This window comes from Pristiophorus japonicus, unplaced genomic scaffold (genome assembly GCF_044704955.1).
Source record: "Pristiophorus japonicus isolate sPriJap1 unplaced genomic scaffold, sPriJap1.hap1 HAP1_SCAFFOLD_942, whole genome shotgun sequence".
In the NCBI taxonomy this organism is placed as follows: Eukaryota; Metazoa; Chordata; class Chondrichthyes; family Pristiophoridae; genus Pristiophorus; species Pristiophorus japonicus.
The window spans coordinates 108,314-123,130 of record NW_027254871.1 but is presented as its reverse complement, the minus strand read 5'-3'; the positions used below and the strand labels follow the sequence as shown (position 1 = coordinate 123,130).

The 14,817-nt window shown below is 57.1% G+C and overlaps 1 protein-coding gene across 1 annotated transcript in view; it reads right to left on the bottom strand.

The window, feature by feature from the left end:
- ccdc22 (coiled-coil domain containing 22) overlaps window positions 1-14,598 on the bottom strand; it is a gene marked incomplete at its 3' end in the record, with an annotated part of 40,592 nt that extends 25,994 nt beyond the window's left edge. Inside the window, exons 1-6 of the mRNA XM_070874724.1 lie at window positions 14,509-14,598; window positions 9,671-9,848; window positions 8,069-8,201; window positions 5,946-6,049; window positions 3,483-3,564; window positions 899-1,068 (exon numbers count right to left, since the gene is read on the bottom strand). Of these exons, the coding sequence (XP_070730825.1) occupies window positions 899-1,068; window positions 3,483-3,564; window positions 5,946-6,049; window positions 8,069-8,201; window positions 9,671-9,848; window positions 14,509-14,558 (717 nt within the window). The remainder of the gene's footprint in view (window positions 1-898; window positions 1,069-3,482; window positions 3,565-5,945; window positions 6,050-8,068; window positions 8,202-9,670; window positions 9,849-14,508) is intronic.
- Window positions 14,599-14,817: the final 219 nt, after the last annotated feature.

Below are 14,817 nucleotides of genomic sequence, written 5' to 3'. Positions count from 1 at the left end.
GTTGCTTAACTAGGTAAAACTTTGACCCAGTTTGCTGCCGTAATGTCGCCTTGTGTGGCTCGGTGTCAAATTTACCTGCTTTGTCTTCTAACACTGTCGTGAAGAACCTTGAGACGTTTTTCTATGTTTCTATGAGCCAATATAGGTCAGTGAGCACAGGGGGTGATGGGTGAGTGGGACTCGGTGTGAGTTAGGACACGGGGCAGTGAGCACAGGGGGTGATGGGTGAGTGGGACTCGGTGTGAGTTAGGACACGGGGCAGTGAGCACAGGGGGTGATGGGTGAGTGGGACTCGGTGCGAGTTAGGACACGGGACAGTGAGCACAGGGGGGTGATGGGTGAGTGGGACTCGGTGCGAGTTAGGACACGGGGTCAGTGAGCACAGGGGGTGATGGGTGAGTGGGACTCGGTGCGAGTTAGGACACGGGGTCAGTGAGCACAGGGGGTGATGGGTGAGCGGGACTGGGTGCGAGTTGGGACACTGGGTCAGTGAGCACAGGGGGTGATGGGTGAGCGGGACTCGGTGCGAGTTGGGACACGGGGGCAGCCAAGTTTTGGATCACCTCGAGTTTACGTCGGGTAGAATGTGGGAGGCCAGCCAGGAGCGCGTTGGAATAGTCAAGTCTGGAGGTAACGGGGGCACGGATGAGGGTTTCAGCAGCGGATGAGCTGAGGCAGGGGGCGGAGACGGGCGATGTTACGGAGGTGGTTTTAGTTGTGCTGGGGATATGTGGCCGGAAGCTCATTTCAGGGTCAAATAGAACACCGAGGTTGGGAACAGTCTGGTTCAGGAGTTGGGGAGAGGGAGGGAGTCGGGGAACGGAGTTTGTGGCAGGGACCGAAAACAATGGCTTCGGTCTTCCCCGATATTTGATTGGAGAAAATGCAAGTGACATACCTCCGGAGATAGGCGAGACACCAGGCCCTGACTGTTCCACTCGCTCTCCCACTCCTGAACGGCGCTCAGATCAGCCACAGCTTGCTCGAGCAGTGATGCAGCAACGAAGGAATGACGACTGGGCTGGGCAGTGACGGGCAGGAGGTACCGATCGTAATACTCCTTCACTTCTACAAAACAAGAGCCAAATGCAATCTGGTGTCAGCCCGACACAGCTCAGGGAACCCGAGGGGGGAGATAAAACGATTAACACATGACACAAGAAACACAATCCGCCATTCGGCCCCTCGAGCCTGCTCCGCCATTTAATACCATCATGGCTGATCCGGTCATGGACTCAGCTCCACTTCCCCGCCCGCTCCCCATAACCCTTCACTCCCTTATCGCTCAAAAATCTGTCTATCTACACCTTCAATGTCCCGGCTTCCACAGCTCTCTGAGGCAGCGAATTCCACAGATTTACAACCCTCTGAGAGAAGAAATTCCTCCTCATCTCAGTTTTAAATGGGCGGCCCCTTATTCTAAGACCATGCCCCCTAGTTCTAGTCTCCCCCATCAGTGGGAACATCCTCTCTGCATCCACCTTGTCGAGCCCCCTCATAATCTGATACGTTTCCATAAGATCACCTCTCATTCTTCTGAACTCCATGAGTAGAGGCCCGACCTCCTCAACCTTTCCTCATAAGTCAACCCCCTCATCCCCAGAATCAACCGAGTGAACCTTCTCTGAACTGCCTCCAAAGCAAGTATATCCTTTCGTAAATATGGAAAACAAAACTGCACGCAGTACTCCAGGTGTGGCCTCACCAATACCCTGTATAACTGGAGCAAGACTTCCCTGCTTTTATACTCCATCCCCTTTGCAATAAAGGCCAAGATACCATTGGCCTTCCTGATCACTTGCTGTACCTGCATACTATCCTTTTGTGTTTCATGCACAAGTATCCCCAGGTCCCGCTGTACTGCGGCACTTTGCAATCTTTCTCCATTTAAATAACTTGCTTTTTAAAAACATTTTTTTTGCTTTTTAATTAAAAAATAATTCCTACCAAAATATCTCACAATCACAACTGGAACATAGCTGGTCACAGACCAACAGCAGCATTGGGAGCAGGCGAAATCTGAGCTACACTGCAGTGAACAATGTGGCCAGCCTGCTCGTGACCCCGGAGTACATTGGGACACAGAAGATCACACGTTGGCAACTGGCTCACGACTCGGGAAAATCCTTCCCGCTCGAGTACCAACTCAAAATCAAACTACAAATCGTTGCTAATATCGGCCCCAATCTATAACCCACACCGTATAAACTGCATTATATAACCCACACCCCGATATATAACCCACCCCCCACAAACTGTATTATATAACTCACACCCCGATATATAACCCACAACCCTTAAACTGCATTATATAACCCACACCCCATAAACTGCATTATATAACCCACACCCCAATATATAACCCACACCCCATAAACTGCATTATATAACCCACACCCCAATATATAACCCACACCGTATAAACTGCATTATATAACCCACACCCCGATATATAACCCACCCCCCACAAACTGTATTATATAACTCACACCCCGATATATAACCCACAACCCATAAACTGCATTATATAACCCACACCCCATAAACTGCATTATATAACCCACACCCCAATATATAACCCACACCCCATAAACTGCATTATATAACCCACACCCCGATATATAACCCACCCCCCATAAACTGCATTATATAACCCACACACCAATATATAACCCACACCCCATAAACTGCATTATATAATCCACACCCCAATATATAACACACCCCATAAACCGCCCCTATATATAACCCATACCCCATAAACCGCCCCTATTTGTTAACCCACAGCCCCATAAATTGCCCCAATATATAACCCACGCCACATAAACCGCCCCTAGATATAACCCACACCCTATAAACCGCCCCTAGATATAACCCACACCCCATAAACCGCCCCAGATATAACCCACACCCCATAAACTGCCCCAGATATAACCCACACCCCATACACCGCCCTAGATATAACCCACACCCCATAAACCGCCCCTAGATATAACCCACACCCCATAAACCGCTCCTAGATATAACCCACACCCCATAAACCACCCCTAGATATAACCCACACCCCATAAACCGCCCCTATATATAACCCAGAGTCCATAAACCACCCCATTATATAAACCACAACCCATAAACTGCCCCAATATATAACCCACACCCCAAACAGCCCCAATATATAACCTACGCCCCATAAACCCCCCAATATATAACCCACACCCCATAAACCGCCCCCATATATAACCCACCCCAATATATAACCCACACCCCATAAACAGCCCCAATATATAACCCACGCCCCATAAACTGCCCCAATATATAACCCACACCCCATAAACCGCCCCAATATATAACCCACACCCCATAAACCGCCCCATAAACTGCCCCAATATATAACCCACGTCCCATAAACCACCCCAATATATAACCCACGCCCCATAAACCACCCCAATATATAACCCACACGCCATAAACTGCCCCAATACCTTCTGGAATTTTCTTTTCTGTGGTGTAGTTCTCGGGCAAACTGAGGGGCTGACTGTGGAACTTCTGCATCAGTCGAGAGCTCTGTAACAGAAGCAAAAGCAGTTTTACAACGCTGGATATTAGCGACAGACAAGTTTGGAGACTGGTGTCTTTGGGCAGACAGCAAATGGATCCTGATTGGATGGCAACACAAACAGGTCAGGGAAGTCAGTGAGGAACGAGCAGAGGCTCGGACCACAATCGTTTAATCTTGCTTCGATAAGAAAATATCTGGGAGGGTGGAATCCATTATTAAAGCAGTAACAGGGCATTTGGAAAATCATTAATAGTCAAGCAGAGTCAGCATGGTTTTATGAAAGGGGAATCATGTTTGACAAATTTGCCAGAGGATGGGTAATGAGCAGGGTGGATAAGGGGGAACCAGTAGATGTCATGTATTTGGATTTCCAGAAGGCATTCGATAAGGTGCCACATAAAAGGTTACTGCACAAGATAAAAGTTCACGGGGTTGGGGGTAATATATTAGCATGGATAGAGGATTGGCTAACTAACAGAGAACAGAGAGTCGGGATAAATGGGTCATTTTCCAGTTGGCAATCAGTAACTAGTGGGATGCCACAGGGATCAGTGCTGGGTCCCCAACTATTTACAATCTATAGTAATGACTTGGATGAAGGGACCGAGTGTAACATAGCCAAGTTTGCTGATGATACAAAGATGGGAGGAAAAGCAATGTTTGAAGAAGACACAAAAAAGACCTGCAAAAGGACACAGACAGGTTAAGTGAGTGGGCAAAAATTTGGCAGATGGAGTATAATGAGATGTAGTGCTCCCTCAGTACTGCCCCTCCGACAGTGCGGTGCTCCCTCAGTACTGCCCCTCCGACAGTGCGGCGCTCCCTCAGTACCGCCCCTCCGACAGTGCGGTGCTCCCTCAGTACCGCCCCTCCGACAGTGCGGTGCTCCCTCAGTACCGCCCCTCCGACAGTGCGGCGCTCCCTCAGTACTGCCCCTCCGACAGTGCGGGGCTCCCTCAGTACCGCCCCTCCGACAGTGCAGCGCTCCCTCAGTACCGCGCCTCCGACAGTGCGGCGCTCCCTCAGTACTGCCCCTCCGACATTGCGGCGCTCCCTCAGTACCGCCCCTCCGACAGTGCAGCGCTCCCTCAGTACCGCCCCTCCGACAGTGCGGCGCTCCCTCAGTACCGCCCCTCCGACAGTGCGGCGCTCCCTCAGTACAGCCCCTCCGACAGTGCAGCGCTCCCTCAGTACCGCCCCTCCGACAGTGCGGTGCTCCCTCAGTACCGCGCCTCCGACAGTGCGGCGCTCCCTCAGTACCGCGCCTCCGACAGTGCGGCGCTCCCTCAGTACTGCACTGGGAGTGTCAGCCGAGATTCATGTGCTCACGTCCCTGGAGTGGGACTTGAACCCACAACTTTATGACCCGGAGGACGGTGCGTTGCCCACTGAGCCACAGCTGGCACTCAGACCGAATATACACAACGTGTTCAGAAACATTACATCGCGGCGCTACACGCACCTGAATTCTTGGGTCCAGACACAAGAACATGAGAAATAGGAGCAGGAGTCGGCCATTCGGCCCCTCGAGCCTGCTCCGCCATTTAATACGATCATGGCTGATCCGATCATGGACTCAGCTCCACTTCCCTGCCCGCCCCCTTATCCCCTTATCGGTTAAGAAACTGTCTATCTCTGTCTTAAATATATTCAATGTCCCGGCTTCCACAGCTCTCTGAGGCAGCGAATTCCACAGATTTACAACCCTCTGAGAGAAGAAATTCCTCCTCATCTCAGTTTTAAATGGGCGGCCCCTTATTCTAAGACCATGCCCCCTAGTTCTAGTCTCCCCCATCAGTGGGAACATCCTCTCTGCATCCACCTTGTCGAGCCCCCTCATAATCTTATACGTTTCGATAAGATCACCTCTCATTCTTCTGAATTCCAATGAGTAGAGGCCCGACCTCCTCAACCTTTCCTCATAAGTCAACCCCCTCATCCCCGGAATCAACCGAGTGAACCTTCTCTGAATCGCCTCCAAAGCAAGTATATCCTTTCGTAAATATGGAAACCAAAACTGCACGCAGTACTCCAGGTGTGGCCTCACCGATACCCTGTATAACTGGAGCAAGACTTCCCTGCTTTTATACTCCATCCCCTTTGCAATAAAGGCCAAGATACCACTGGCCTTCCTGATCACTTGCTGTACCTGCATACTATCCTTTTGTGTTTCATGCACAAGTAACCCCCAGGTCCCGCTGTACTGCGGCACTTTGCAATCTTTCTCCATTTAAATAATAACTTGCTCTTTGATTTTTTTCTCTGTCAAAGTGCATGACCTCACACTTATACTCCATCTGTCAAATGTTTGCCCGCTCACCGAGCCTGTGCACTGAACACAGCGTGCCGAAGCAGGACAGCAATGCACACAAGGTCAGAAACCAACCTGCACTCGAAGGAGGGATGGAGTCCTGAGGGATGCTGGCACCCACGGAATGGCCAGTTGCTGCTTGATCTTGGACGCAATCGATCGCTGGAGCACAGATTTCCCTGTCACAGGACCACGGGCAGGTTAATGAAATAAAGTTACTTGTCTGCAGCTACTTCCCTCCCACTTGCTCTTTCACCCAACCATACACAGCCCAAAAAAGTCAGTGTCCTTCCCACCCTCCCCCGATGTTATTGTCCCAATGCCCCTCCCACCCGCTACGAGTGTAAGGGACTTCGGCTGGGCAGGGATGACGCGCTGGGGGCAAGAGACTTGATGTCCGCTCCGGCCGACCAAGAGCTACCCAGCCCAATCCCACTTTCCCGCTCTGGGTCCGTAGCCCTGTAGGTTACGGCACTTCAAGCTGCACATCCAAATGTGGTGAGGGTTTCTGCCTCTACCGCCCTTTCAGGCCGTGAGTTCCACCCCAGACCCCCACCACCCTCTGGGTGAAGACATTTCCCCTCAAATCCCCTCTAAACCTCCCCCCAATTACTTTCAATCTCTGCCCCCTGGTTGTTGACCCCTCTGCCCAGGGAAACAGGTCGGTCCTATCCACTCTATCCAGGCCCCTCCTCATTTTATACACCTCAATCAGGTCTCCCCTCAGCCTCCTCTGTTCCAAGGAAAACAACCCCAGCCTCTCCAATCTTTCCTCATCGCTAAAATCCTCCCGTCCCGGCAACATCCTGGTAAATCTCCTCTGCACCCCCTCCAGTGCGATCACATCCTTCCTGTAATGTGGTGACCAGACCTGCACGCAGTACTCCAGCTGTGGCCTAACCAGTGTGTTATACAGTTCAAGCATAACCTCCCTGCTCTTGTATTCCATGCCTCGGCCAATAAAGGCAAGTATTCCGTGTGCCGCCTTAATCACCTTATCTACCTGGCCTTATCCCTTCAGGGATCTGTGGACATACACGTCAGTCTGGTGAACCTTCGTTGCACTCCCTCAAATGGCAAGTATATCTTTAAATAGCAGGAGTCGGCCATTCGGCCCCTCGAGCCTGCTCCGCCATTTAATACGATCATGGCTGATCCGATCATGGACTCAGCTCCACTTCCCTGCCCGCCCCCTTATCGGTTAAGAAACTGTTTATCTCTGTCTTAAATATATTCAATGTCCCGGCTTCCACAGCTCTCAGAGGCAGCGAATTCCACAGATTTACAACCCTCTGAGAGAAGGAATTCCTCCTCATCTCAGTTTTAAATGGGTGGCCCCTTATTCTAAGACCATGCCCCCTAGTTCTAGTCTCCCCCATCAGTGGAAACATCCTCTCTGCATCCACCTTGTCGAGCCCCCTCATAATCTTATACGTTTCGATAAGATCACCTCTCATTCTTCTGAACTCCAATGAGTAGAGGCCCAACCTTCTCAACCTTTCCTCATAAGTCAACCCCCTCATCCCCGGAATCAACCGAGTGAACCTTCTCTGAACTGTCTCCAAAGCAAGTGTATCCTTTCGTAAATATGGAAACCAAAACTGCACGCAGTACTCCAGGTGTGGCCTCACCAATACCCTGTATAACTGGAGCACGACTTCCCTGCTTTTATACTCCATCCCATTTGCAATAAAGGCCAAGATACCATTGGCCCTGCTGATCACTTGCTGTACCTGCATACTAACCTTTTGTGTTTCATGCACCAGTACCCCCAGGTCCCGCTGTACTGCAGCACTTTGCAATCTTTCTCCATTTAAATAACAACTTGCCCGTTGATTTTTTTTTCTCTGCCAAAGTGCATGACCTCACACTTCCCGACATTATACTCCATCTGACAAATTTTTGCCCACTCACTGAGCCTGTCTGTGTCCTTTTGCAGATTTTTTGTGTCCTCCTCACACATTGCTTTTCCTCCCATCTTTGTATCGTCAGCAAACTTGTCTACGTTACACTCGGTCCCTTCTTCCGAGTCGTTAATATAGATTGTAAATAGTTGGGGTCCCAGCACTGATCCCTGCGGCACCCCACTAGTTACTGATCGCCAACCCGAGAATGAACCATTTATCCCGACTCGCTGTTCTCTGTTAGTTCGTTAGTTAGCCAATCCTCCGGGTAGGCGGTGTACCCTGGGACCAAACCTGCGGGCTGGTTTGCCGAGTCGATGCTGTCCCGGGGAAGCTTCTCCACCAGGAACATGAGGAGTCGACGAATTTCAGGCTCGTTGCTGTACAGGAAGGTCTGGTAGCCGATCTCCCCCTCGTAGCCCAGATCCTGAAACATAGACAATAGGAGGAGTCGGCCATTCGGCCCCTCGAGCCTGCACCATTCAATATGATCATGGCTGATCCTCTATCCCAACACCATATTCCCGCTTTCTCCCCATACCCCTTGATGCCTTTTGTGTCCAGAAATCGATCTGTCTCCCTCTTAAATATATTCAGTGACTTGGCCTCCACAGCCTTCTGTGGTAGAGAATTCCACAGGTTCACCACCCTCGGAGTGAAAACATTTCTCCTCATCTCGCTCCTAAATTTCCTACCCCGTATCTTGAGACTGTGAGCCCTTGTTCTAGACTTCCCAGCCCCGGGGGGAACATCCTCCCCGCGTCCAGTCTGTCCAACCCCGTCAGAATTTTATACCTTTCAATGAGATCCCCTCTCATTCTTCTAAACTCCAGTGAATACAGGCCCAGTCGACCCAATCTCTCCTCATACGACAGTCCTGCCCTCCCAGGAATCAGTCTGGTGAACCTTCGCTGCACTCCCTCTATGGCCAGTATATCCTTCCTTAGGTAAGGAGACCCAAACTGTGCACAATACTCCAGGTGCGGTCTCACCAGGGCCCTGAATAACTGGAGTAAGACCTCCTTGCTCCTGTACTCAAACCCTCTCGCAATGAAGGCCAACATACCATTGGCCTTCCTAACTGCTTGCTGCCCCGGCATGTTAGCTTTCAATGACCGGTGTACAAGGACACCCAGGTCCCTCTGTACATCGATACTTCCCGAGCCATCGCCATTTCAATAATACTTTGTCCTTATGTTTTTCCTACCAAAGTGGATAACTTCACATTTATCCACGTTATACTGCATCTGCCGTGTGTTTGCCCCCTCACTCAACCGATCCAAATCACCTTGGAGCATCTCTGCATCCTCCTCACAACTCACAATCCCACCTCGTTTTGTGTCGTCAGCAAACTTGGAAATATTACATTTGGTTCCCTCGTCCAAATCATTTACGTAGATTGTGAATAGCTGGGGCCCCAGCACTGATCCCTGTGGTACCCCACGAGTCACTGCCCGCCACCCCGAAAAAGACCCGTTTATTCCTACTCTCCGTTTCCTGTCAGTTACCAATTTTCAATCCATGCCAATACATTACCCCCAATCCTCTGTGCTTTAATTTTACACACTAACCTCTTTTGTGGGACTTTATCAATGGCCTTCTGAAAATCCAAATACACTACATCCACTGGTTCTCCCTCATCTACTCTATCAGGTACATCCGCAAAAAAAACTCCAGTAGCTTTGTCAAACATGATTTCCCGTTCATAATTCCATGTTTAGAGGGGCTTTGCTTGTCTGCCATCGTCTGTGTGGCACTCAAGTCAGCAAGCCCACACGACAGGTTGCCTGACACGCAACTCGACTTTACCGGGATGAACCTGGGTGTTAAACCCCCGCCCTTCCCGCCCCCCCCACACACGGTGCGTGCCGGGGTGTTGCCGGGACGTGAACGTACCTGGCAGGCCTGTGCCAGGCTCATGCCGATTCGGAAGCGGGCGGACATCCCCGGCGGGAGCTGGTGGCTGAGCCCGTTGCCCAGCGAGGGATCGATGATCCGCAGGCAGCGGACCACGGCCTCCACGATCAGCTCGGTGGAGAACTGCTGCACGCTGACCACATCGTCCGGGATCTCGCTGGGGGAGGGGGGGGAAAACAAGGGCAGGTCAGTACGGGGGGTATCACACCAGGGGGGGAGGGAGGGGGAACAAGGGCAGGTCAGTACAGGGGGTATCACACCAGGGGGGGGGGGGGGGGGGAAACAAGGGCAGGTCAGTACAGGGGGCATCACACCAGGGGGGGAGGGGGAACAAGGGCAGGTCAGTACAGGGGGTATCACACCAGGGGGGGAGGGAGGGGGAACAAGGGCAGGTCAGTACAGGGGGTATCACACCAGGGGGGGAGGGGGAACAAGGGCAGGTCAGTACGGGGGGTATCACACCAGGGGGGGAGGAGGGGGAACAAGGGCAGGTCAGTACGGGGGTATCACACCAGGGGGGGAGGAGGGGGAACAAGGGCAGGTCAGTACAGGGGTATCACATCAGGGGGGGGGGGGGGGGGGAAACAAGGGCAGGTCAGTACAGGGGTATCACACCAGGGGGGGAGGGGGAACAAGCGCAGGTCAGTACAGGGGTATCACACCAAGGGGGGGGGGGGGAACAAGGGCAGGTCAGTACAGGGGTATCACACCAGGGGGGGGGGGGGGAACAAGGGCAGGTCAGTACAGGGGGGTATCACACCAGGGGGGTAGGAAGGGGAACAAGGGCAGGTCAGTACAGGGGTATCACACCAGGGGGGGGGGGGGGGGGGGGGGGGGAGAACAAGGGAACAAGGGCAGGTCAGCACAGGGGTATCACACCAGGGGGGGGAGGGGAACAAGGGCAGGTCAGTACAGGGGGTATCACACCAGGGGGGGGGGGGGGGGGGGGGGAGAACAAGGGCAGGTCAGTACGGGGGGTATCACACCAGGGGGGAGGGGGAACAAGGGCAGGTCAGTACGGGGGGTATCACACCAGGGGGGGAGGGGAACAAGGGCAGGTCAGTACAGGGGTATCACACCAGGGGGGGGGGGGGAGGGGGAACAAGGGCAGGTCAGTACAGGGGTATCACACCTGGGGGGGAGGGGGAGGGGGAACAAGGGCAGGTCAGTACAGGGGGTATCACACCGGGGGGGGGGGAGGGAGGGGGAACAAGGGCAGGTCAGTACGGGGGGGTATCACACCAGGGGGGGAGGGGGAACAAGGGCAGGTCAGTACAGGGGGTATCACACCAGGGGGGGAGGGGAACAAGGGCAGGTCAGTACAGGGGTATCACACCAGGGGGGGAGGGGGAACAAGGGCAGGTCAGTACAGGGGGTATCACACCAGGGGGGGAGGGGGAACAAGGGCAGGTCAGTACAGGGGGTATCACACCAGGGGGGGAGGGGAACAAGGGCAGGTCAGTACAGGGGTATCACACCAGGGGGGAGGGGGAACAAGGGCAGGTCAGTACAGGGGGTATCACACCAGGGGGGGGAGGGGGAACAAGGGCAGGTCAGTACAGGGGTATCACACCAGGGGGGGAGGAGGAACAAGGGCAGGTCAGTACAGGGGTATCACACCAGGGGGGGAGGGGGAACAGGGGCAGGTCAGTACAGGGGTATCACACCAGGGGGGGAGGGGGAACAAGGGCAGGTCAGTACAGGGGTATCACACCAGGGGGGGGGGGAGGGAGGGGGAACAAGGGCAGGTCAGTACAGGGGTATCACACCAGGGGGGGAGGGGGAACAAGGGCAGGTCAGTACAGGGGTATCACACCAGGGGGGGAGGGGGAACAAGGGAAGGTCAGTACAGGGGTATCACACCAGGGGGGGAGGGGGAACAAGCGCAGGTCAGTACAGGGGTATCACACCAGGGGGGGGGGGGGAGGGGGAACAAGGGCAGGTCAGTACAGGGGGTATCACACCAGGGGGGGAGGGGGAACAAGGGCTGGTCAGTACAGGGGGTATCACACCAGGGGGGGAGGAGGGGGAACAAGGGCAGGTCAGTACAGGGGGTATCACACCAGGGGGGGAGGGGGAACAAGGGCAGGTCAGTACAGGGGGTATCACACCAAGGGGGGGGGGGGGGGAACAAGGGCAGGTCAGTACAGGGGTGTCACACCAGGGGGGGAGGGGGGGAACAAGGGCAGGTCAGTACAGGGGTATCACACCAGGGGGGGAGGGGGAACAGGGGCAGGTCAGTACAGGGGTATCACACCAGGGGGGGAGGGGGAACAGGGGCAGGTCAGTACAGGGGTATCACACCAGGGGGGGAGGGGGGGAACAAGGGCAGGTCAGTACAGGGGGTATCACACCAGGGGGGGGGAACAAGGGCAGGTCAGTACAGGGGGTATCACACCAGGGGGGGGGAGGGGAACAAGGGCAGGTCAGTACAGGGGGTATCACACCAGGGGGGGGGAACAAGGGCAGGTCAGTACAGGGGGTATCACACCAGGGGGGGGGGGGGGGAGGGGGAACAAGGGCAGGTCAGTACAGGGGTGTCACACCAGGGGTGGGAGGGAACAAGGGCAGGTCAGTACAGGGGTATCACACCAGGGGGGGAGGGGGAACAGGGGCAGGTCAGTACAGGGGTATCACACCAGGGGGGGAGGGGGAACAGGGGCAGGTCAGTACAGGGGTATCACACCAGGGGGGGAGGGGGGGAACAAGGGCAGGTCAGTACAGGGGGTATCACACCAGGGGGGGGGAACAAGGGCAGGTCAGTACAGGGGGTATCACACCAGGGGGGGGGAGGGGAACAAGGGCAGGTCAGTACAGGGGGTATCACACCAGGGGGGGGGAGGGGAACAAGGGCAGGTCAGTACAGGGGGTATCACACCAGGGGGGGGGAACAAGGGCAGGTCAGTACAGGGGTATCACACCAAGGGGGGGAGGGGGTGTTTGCACCCTGTCTGGGAGCTGCCCCCTCACCAGCCGCTCTGGACGGTGTGTGGGGCGCTGTGTCCGGGCGGTGTTTGGGGCGCTGTGTGCGCTGTGTCCGGGCGGTGTTTGGGGCGGGGCGCTGTGTCTGGGCGGTGTTTGGGGCGCTGTGTGCGCCGTGTCCGGGCGGTGTGTCCGGGCGGTGTGTGGGGCGCTGTGTGCGCTGTATCCGGGCGGTGTTTGGGGCGGGGCGCTGTGTCCGGGCGGTGTGTCCGGGCGGTGTGTGGGGCGCTGTGTGCGCTGTATCCGGGCGGTGTTTGGGGCGGTGTGTGCGCCGTGTCCGGGCGGTGTCTGGGGCGGTGTGTGGGGCGCTGTGTGCGCCGTGTCCGGGCGGTGTCTGGGGCGGTGTGTCCGGGCGGTGTGTGGGGCGGTGTGTGGGGCGCTGTGTGCGCCGTGTCCGGGCGGTGTGTGGGGCGCTGTGTGCGCTGTATCCGGGCGGTGTTTGGGGCGGGGCGCTGTGTCCGGGCGGTGTGTGGGGCGCTGTGTGCGCTGTATCCGGGCGGTGTTTGGGGCGGTGTGTGCGCCGTGTCCGGGCGGTGTCTGGGGCGCCGTGTCCGGGCGGTGTGTCCGGGCGGTGTGTCCGGGCGGTGTGTGGGGCGGTGTGTGCGCCGTGTCCGGGCGGTGTGTGGGGCGGTGTGTGGGGCGCTGTGTGCGCCGTGTCCGGGCGGTGTTTCGGGCGGTGTGTCCGGGCGGTGTGTCCGGGCGGTGTTTCGGGCGGTGTGTCCGGGCGGTGTGTCCGGGCGGTGTGTGGGGCGGTGTTTGGGGCGCTGTGTGCGCAGTGTCCGGGCGGTGTGTCCGGGCGGTGTGTCCGGGCGCTGTGTGCGCCGTGTCCGGGCGGTGTGTGGGGCGCTGTGTCCGGGCGCTGTGTGGGGCGGTGTTTGGGGCGCCGTGTCCGGGCGCTGTGTCCGGGCGCTGTGTCCGGGCGCTGTGTGCGCCGTGTCCGGGCGGTGTGTGGGGCGCTGTGTGCGCCGTGTCCGGGCGGTGTTTGGGGCGCCGTGTCCGGGCGCTGTGTGGGGCGGTGTGTCCGGGCGGTGTGTGGGGCGCTGTGTGCGCCGTGTCCGGGCGGTGTTTGGGGCGCCGTGTCCGGGCGGTGTGTGCGCCGTGTCCGGGCGGTGTGTGGGGCGCTGTGTCCGGGCGGTGTGTGGGGCGCTGTGTGCGCCGTGTCCGGGCGGTGTCCGGGCGCTGTGTGCGCCGTGTCCGGGCGGTGTGTGGGGCGCTGTGTGCGCCGTGTCCGGGCGGTGTGTGGGGCGCTGTGTGCGCCGTGTCCGGGCGGTGTGTGGGGCGCTGTGTGCGCCGTGTCCGGGCGGTGTCCGGGCGCTGTGTGCGCCGTGTCCGGGCGGTGTGTGGGGCGCTGTGTGCGCCGTGTCCGGGCGGTGTGTGGGGCGCTGTGTGCGCCGTGTCCGGGCGGTGTGTGGGGCGCTGTGTCCGGGCGGTGTGTGGGGCGCTGTGTCCGGGCGGTGTCCGGGCGCTGTGTGCGCCGTGTCCGGGCGGTGTGTGGGGCGGTGTGTGCGCCGTGTCCGGGCGGTGTCCGGGCGCTGTGTGCGCCGTGTCCGGGCGGTGTGTGGGGCGGTGTGTGCGCCGTGTCCGGGCGGTGTCCGGGCGCTGTGTGCGCCGTGTCCGGGCGGTGTGTGGGGCGGTGTGTGCGCCGTGTCCGGGCGGTGTCCGGGCGCTGTGTGCGCCGTGTCCGGGCGGTGTGTGGGGCGCTGTGTGCGCCGTGTCCGGGCGGTGTGTGGGGCGCTGTGTGCGCCGTGTCCGGGCGGTGTGTGGGGCGCTGTGTGCGCCGTGTCCGGGCGGTGTGTGGGGCGCTGTGTGCGCCGTGTCCGGGCGGGGTCCCTCACCAGCCGCTCTGGGCCAGGGCCCGGCTCACGATGCGGTCCACCTCCTCCATCCCGCGGCCCGCTCTCTGTCTGTCTGTCTCCCGGAGCCGCCTGACCGGCAGTGACGTCTCCCCGCGCGGGCCGCCGGGACTTGTAGTTCCGTGTCCCAGCCGCCACTTCCGGCCGCGCTCCTGCTTCAAGGGGCCGCGTCACCACACTCGGTCTTAAAGGGGCCGCGTCACTACACTCGGTCTTAAAGGGGCCGCGTCACCACATTCAGTCTTAAAGGAGCCGTGTCGCTACATTCAGCCTTAAAGGAGCCGCGTCACC